Genomic DNA, 6,970 nt, shown 5'->3' with positions numbered 1-6,970 from the left:
CATCCACGACCCATTTTCAATGCCCTGGCTGAGGGAAGGAGGTTCTCACCCAAGATTTGACGGTACATGGCCCCGTCCACAGTCCCTTTGATGCGGTGAAGTTGTCCTGTCCCCTTTGCAGAAAAACACCACTAAAGTATAATGTTTCCACCTCCATGTTTGACGGTGGGGATGGTGTTCTTGGGGTCATAGGCAGCATTCCTCCTCCTCCAAACACAGCGAGTTGAGTTGATGCCAAACAGCTCGATTTTGGTCTCATCTGACCACAACACTTTCACCCAGTTCTCCTCTGAATCATTCAGATGTTCATTGGCAATCTTCATACGGGCATGTATATGTGCTTTCTTGAGCAGGGGGACCTTGCCGGCACTGCAGGATTTCAGTCCTTCACGGCATAGTGTGTTACCAATTGTTTTCTTGGTACTATGGTCCCAGCTGCCTTGAGATCATTGACAAGACCCTCTTGTGTAGTTCTGGGCTGATTCCTCCCCGTTCTCATGATCATTGCAACTCCACAAGGTGAGATCTTGCATGGAGCCCCAGGCCGTGTTTCTTCCATTTGCGAATAATCGCAGCAACTGTTGTCACCTTCTCACCAAGCTGCTTGGCGATGGTCTTGTAGCCCATTCCAGCCTAGTGTAGGTCTACAATCTTGTCCTTGACATCCTTGGAGAGCTCTTTGGTCTTGGCCATGATGGAGAGTTTGGAATCTGATTGATTGATTGCTTCTGTGGACAGGTGTCTTTAATACAGGTAACAAACTGAGATTAGGAGCACTCCCTTTAAGAGTGTGCTCCTAATCTCAGCTCATTACCTGTATAAAAGACACCTGGGAGCCAGAAATCCTTCTGATTGAGAGGGGGTCAAATACTTATTTATATTATGTCATGTTTCATGTTTTGTGTAGACCCCAGGATGAGTGGCTGCTGCTTTTGCAACAGCTAATGGACATTGACTAGAAATCACTGGCCACTTAAAAAAATGGAACACTAGCCACTTTAATAATGTTTACATATCTTGCATTACTCATCTCATATGTATATACTGTATTCTATATTATTCTACGGTATCTTAGACACTTTAATAATGTTTACATCTCTTGCATTACTCATCTCATATGTATATACTGTATTCTATACTATTCTACTGTATCTTAGTCCAATGCCGCTCTGACATCGCTCGTCCATATATGTATATATTCTTAATTCATTCCTTACTTTGATTTGTGTGCATTGGGTATATGTATGAGAAGAAAAAAAAATTATACACTCACTAACTGTAAGTGGCTCTGGATAAGACCGTCTGCTAAATGACTAAAATGTAAAATGTAAAAAATGTTGTGAAATTGTTAGATAATGCTTGTTAGATATTACTGCACTGCCGGAGCTAGAAGCACAAGCATTTTGCTACACCCGCAATAACATCTGCTAAACACATGTATGTGACCAACAACATGTGATTTGATTTGATAATAGGGATCCTAATAAAATACTACAAATACCAAATCACAGGCTTAACACCTAACAAAAACGTTGTACTTTTTTAAACACCTTTAACATAGGCTCTGTAGTTACCTCATATCTCAATGATAATGCCTTGCATTACAGCTGGGAAGAAAACACTTCAATTTGCTCAACATGCCATTGGCTCAACCATTGGCTCAACTTACCCCAAGGCAAACATTTTGACTATATTAGCCTACACAGCTACAAAGGTGTACTTTCATGCTAGGTTTAGGACCTCATATTAAAGCTTTTAGACCCCAACTGATGTATAGAACGATCTTAAAATGATCTACTTTGGTTTAGATACAAGCATCATGAAACCTGTAACACAATACATTCATTTGACTTTGTGAAAATCTGTTTTTTGGATGTAACTTGCTTACCACTTTTTCCATGTGGTTTCTTGCTTCACAGACTCCATGAAATGATGAAGTCTTCCTAAATATTTGGTCAAATGATACATTTTGTGTATGGTTTCCTAGAAACAACGGTGGCTCAACTTACCCCTTTGGCACAAGACTCAACTTACCCCACTATCCCCTACATCCCCTGGCTGACTCTGGCCTATATCATTTCTTGATGATGCTCTAGCAGGGCAGATTATGTATGGTCTGGATGAAGAGATCCCAGTGTAACATCCTGCAGGAATTAGAATCAGGTGTGCGTGTGCATCGCAGAGATTAAACTCCTCTCTCTCTGAGAATTAGGCAGCTGTTCCCTGACACCCTGGCTATTGGTTTCAGAATCAGAACACACGGAGACCGCCTGGCTCGCCGTCCATCTACAAGGCTCTGGACAAATGTTAATTCTAATTTATTTTATTTTATTTGTGCACTAGATACTTTAAACAGGGGTGCCATTCCGGAAGCAGTCATTTTATTTTGACTATGACCAATATGCTCTATGCTGTGCAAAAGGGATGCGATGTTTGGTTGCAATGAGCTGGATTGATGGAGTGTTGCTGCTTGCTGTGACTGATAATTTTTCCCATCAGTGTCAGATCAGTGTCAGATCATGAGAGCTGCTAGCCCATGTATCCACATGTATCCTCATGTATTCTATTGGTGACAGGGAGGATTAGCCCAGTAGTGGCATTGGCTCTGAGAGAGACTCTGGTTTGGCAGAAATTATGTCATAATTAATTGGGCCTCATTATAATGGATCGTTACCACATGGACCCAGATGGACCCAGCTCAGTTCAGCTCCGACGCCCACCTGCCCAGCACCCTGCTGGGGTGAGAAGGTCACAACCTACCAACCATTCATCATATCAACCCCCTGGTTGAGTTCAGTTGGGCACACCATAGAAAAGGAAACATTTACAAATGTTTTGAAATGGAAAACGAAAATGACTGTTTCTGATTGGAATAGTATGAAGTCCAAGTTGTCCCTCCCTGATTTAGTCCTTGTTTCTTCTGATGCTAATGAACATGACCCTGGTTTCTCAGGTATAGGTTCTGGTGGTAGAAAGTAGAAAGGTGCATCACATTTCCTGGGAAAGCATTCAATGCAGTTCTATCAGTGTGAGACATCAGGCTACGATAGGATGTGGAGTTCTATACAAGTCCAGTATTACAAGATTACAAGGCTGAGACTCAGAACTGCTTCCATAAGCATGTAATTATGAGATTGTGTAATAGTTTATGGTCCTACACAGAGCCAGGGTTGAACAGAGAGCGAGAGAGAGTGAGAGAGAGAGAGAGAGAGAGAGAGAGAGAGAGAGAGAGAGAGAGAGAGAGAGAGAGAGAGAGAGAGAGAGAGAGAGAGAGAGAGAGAGAGAGAGAGAGACAGAGAGAGACAGAGAGAGACAGAGAGAGACAAATAGAGACAAAGAGAGAGGAGAGAGAGAGAGAGAGAGAGAGAGAGAGAGAGAGAGAGAGAGAGAGAGAGAGAGAGAGAGAGAGAGAGAGAGAGAGAGAGAGAGAGAGAGAGAGAGAGAGAGAGAGAGAGAGAGAGAGAGAGAGAGAGAGAGAGAGAGAGAGAGAGAGAGAGAGAGAGAGAGAGAGAGAGAGAGAGAGAGAGAGAGACAGAGAGAGACAAAGAGAGACAAAGAGAGAGGAGAGAGACGAGAGAGAGAGAGAGAGGGGGGGGTGAGTTAATAATATGATTGCAGATTGTCGGACAATGTCTATAATTTTTTAAGGGTATCCGATTGATTTCGCAAATACGAGTTGAAACGTGGCCTGTGGCCCATGACCAGTGGATCACTTTCAGTTTCTTGTAAGAAACAGCGTGTTTGTGGTAGTTACAATTCAAATTAAAGGTAGGTGGTCCTATACCATCACTGCTACTCAGGAGGAGAATATGTAGTCAGGGATAATTATAGAGAGGAAGTTTTACAAGCCTTGTATTATTGTGTCAATAACGCAAGCTCTGCTCTGAGATTCACAGACATGATTTCCCTATGCTTCTTCCTCCTTCTGGAATGCACCACTCTGGTACTGTCAGTTTTAGAACCACTCTGTCCTAATACCAAAACTAGCTGTCATCCCCTATCTAGGAATATCAAGGGTTCCCAATGCTCTTGGAGGAAGAGGTAACTTTCATGGTGATACAATGAAGGGATATCTGATACAATCATGTATGTTAACATGTAGCCGCTGACTGGAACAGGCCCAGTAGCCTGAAGGAGAGAGGATTCCTGCACAGAGTACTGTTTCTATTACACACAGTAGAACATTTCATCACTGGCTAATGCTTCTGTTGTTACTGACTTCCTGTTTGCTGTGAAGTAATAGCGCCTCTGTCTAAGGCCTCATGCTCAAAGCATTTAATTACTAATGATTAAAGCACAATTTATTGACAAGTAAATAAATTATTATTATACTAATTATTAAAGAAAAGTCATTTTTAATATTTAATCATAGTAGACAATATTTATTTCATTATCCAAAGGCAAATAATTTGAGACACAATTTGTCCTGAAAGTGATTACATGGAATCTAGCAAATATATAAAAAAAATATTAACTTATTTCTATTAAGTTTAGCTATCCCCGTACAAAAATATATTACATTGTCATAGTAATCCTTTACATAAGTAATTATAGATGTGGCCGATGTACCCAGTGTAACTTTACGAAAAAATGCACAATGTTAAGGTAAAGGGCATCATTACGTGTTCCACAAAAAATTATACCTGATCAAGTGTATTTGTGGTCTATGCTATGTAGGAAAAATGAAATGAGCTCTAAAAACAAGGATAGCAGAACACAGGAGTAATATCAGGACCCTTGACCAGAGAAACCCTGTGGCTGCGTATTTCATGGAGGCTCGGCACAACATTAGCTCTCTGAGATACATTGGTATCGAACATGTTAAGACTCCTAGGAGGGGGGGAGATACTGATAATCTATTATTGAGAAGAGAATTGTATTGGATTCAACGTTTGTGTATCATGTCTCCTAAAGGTCTGAACCATGAGTTTGATATCAGACCATTTCTTACACGAATATGTCACGTTGATTTGTTTTGCCTTCCAGGTCTCCTGCTTGGTCATTTTGTAAATATATATTATTTTCTGGAAATACTACATGTGCCCATCTCACTGATATCAAATTATTAGAGATACACAAATTGTTTTTGCACCCACCATGCGTCATGTGCATAAAGGTGAAATGTGTATATTTTGGGAAGTGAGCACTCAGTTTCGGATCTAAACGTGGTCAATAAAGAGGTGAATTGGGAGCTTAAAGAGTGTGTGGGCCTTCTTGTTCTTTACTAGTATACTTTAAAAAGTAACACAAAGAGTATAGAATCACTATTTATATACATACTATGCCATTTTCTGTTATTCTAAACATTATTATTTGGACAACATATTCAGCTGTTGATAGGAACACTTCATCTTACGTTGTCTAATGTGGTTCTTGTGCTATTTAAACTAGTCTCATTCTATCGCATACAAAAACACATACATTTACAAACACATCCACAGTGGTCAATATTTGGCAAACCAGTTGCACTGTCTGAGGAATCATTGCATAGCCTCCTCCATATAGCTGCATTAAACACAGCGAACACATTGGCTCCATCTAAACAAAACTAGTGTCTGTTGGTGCTGCATTTGTTTCTGAAGTGGGGGCACAGAGAGACTTTCCATCCCCTCAGAGGTGTACAGAGCCCCCCTGACCAGAAAGCTCAGTTCAGTAATTTTTAGGCTGTTCTTCAGCCCAGTCCTCCTGCCCAGAACGTCCATCCTTCCCTTCCTTTTCATTCCTCCTCTTGGGCCCCTGGGGTGTGGAGCTCTTCCCCTGGGCCTGCCCCACCTCCACCTCTGGCTTTCCATTCCCCGAGTCATTGTGCTGCCTGGAGTAGCGTTTACACTTGCAGGAGGTAACCACAGTGATCTTGTAGGTCCTGGAGCTTCCGTTCTGACACTGCAGTCTGATGCGCTGGGTCCGGGTCCGGTCGATGACGCAGCGCCACTCCTGGGACTCCCGCCGGCTCCAGAACTTTCCGGTGTAGCCGGGGCCGGAGCCGATCCAGTTGGGCAGTAGGTGGGAGGGGAGACACTCCCCGGCACACACCAGCTCCTTGACCGGGTTCAGGCTGGTGCACTGGCCATCTGAGATGTACTTGGTGGAGCGCAGCTCTCTGCAGCCCACTTGGCTCTGTGCCTGGCCCTGCTCTGTGATGGAGAGAGAGAGTGTTACCTTCTGTCAGATACATATTGTCAAAAACGAATCTTGCTGTCAAACCTTTAGGCAGAAAATAGAGTAATCCCAAAAATTCTAACTCAAAAATAAATAAACGCTCCTCAAATGATAATGACATGCAAATACTGTGGCATGGTCAGGGTAATCTGATGTGCAGCAGGAGTTAACAAGAAGTCCAACACAATTCCAAATGCTTGAACTTTGAACTTTTCTCCCATTCAAACACTCAAGTCTCCCATTCAAGTCTATGATTCAACTTTAATTTGATTTAATTCCCATTTTTGTCTATGGAAAATGTGCCTATATATGGAATTATATAATTCCAATATTATATCATCAATACTTTAGCAATAGACATATTGACCTATTGCTAAAAGGATCAGTGAATACAATGAATCTATTTGGTCAACTATGAATTGTTGAATTAATCAATTTGAAATAAAAATGCAACTCACCTTTCCCCGCATCGCTGGTCAAACGCCTTCCTCCGTTGCGTGCTTGATTCATTGATACATTACTAATCGGTGTATCCTGGACCGTACTTATTAACTGAGCGTTTAACGTTTCCGTGGCGCCGTTCTTGACAGCTTGACAGCTTCTTATCAGAAGGCAAAATAGCGCAAACTGGTACCCACTCGTGGTAAGAAGCATCTCTGCACCTCCCCGTAGGCACTCGCAGGCAGGTAGGTAGATAGAGAGTGCGAGAATGTATGTGCCGCGATCTAAAGGAGGAATAATATCGTTACGATGTTACTTTACCTGTCGTTCAGTCGCTTATATACCCGCCTCTTGTTTTGGCACAACATGT

At 42.1% G+C, this 6,970-nt stretch overlaps 1 protein-coding gene across 1 annotated transcript; it reads right to left on the bottom strand.

The window, feature by feature from the left end:
- Nucleotides 1–4,386: 4,386 nt before the first annotated feature.
- Nucleotides 4,387–6,970, bottom strand: LOC121572891 (sclerostin domain-containing protein 1-like). The gene is made up of 2 exons (XM_041884925.2): nucleotides 6,618–6,970; nucleotides 4,387–6,134 (listed from the first exon to the last, which is right to left on the bottom strand). Exons 1-2 carry the CDS (start codon nucleotides 6,811–6,813, stop codon nucleotides 5,650–5,652), a joined length of 681 nt encoding a protein of 226 aa, XP_041740859.1. The 5' UTR covers nucleotides 6,814–6,970; the 3' UTR covers nucleotides 4,387–5,649.

Source organism: Coregonus clupeaformis, chromosome 8 (genome assembly GCF_020615455.1).
Source record: "Coregonus clupeaformis isolate EN_2021a chromosome 8, ASM2061545v1, whole genome shotgun sequence".
In the NCBI taxonomy this organism is placed as follows: Eukaryota; Metazoa; Chordata; class Actinopteri; order Salmoniformes; family Salmonidae; genus Coregonus; species Coregonus clupeaformis.
The sequence above is the reverse complement of the archived record's forward strand: the minus strand, read 5'-3'. Positions and strand labels throughout refer to the sequence as shown.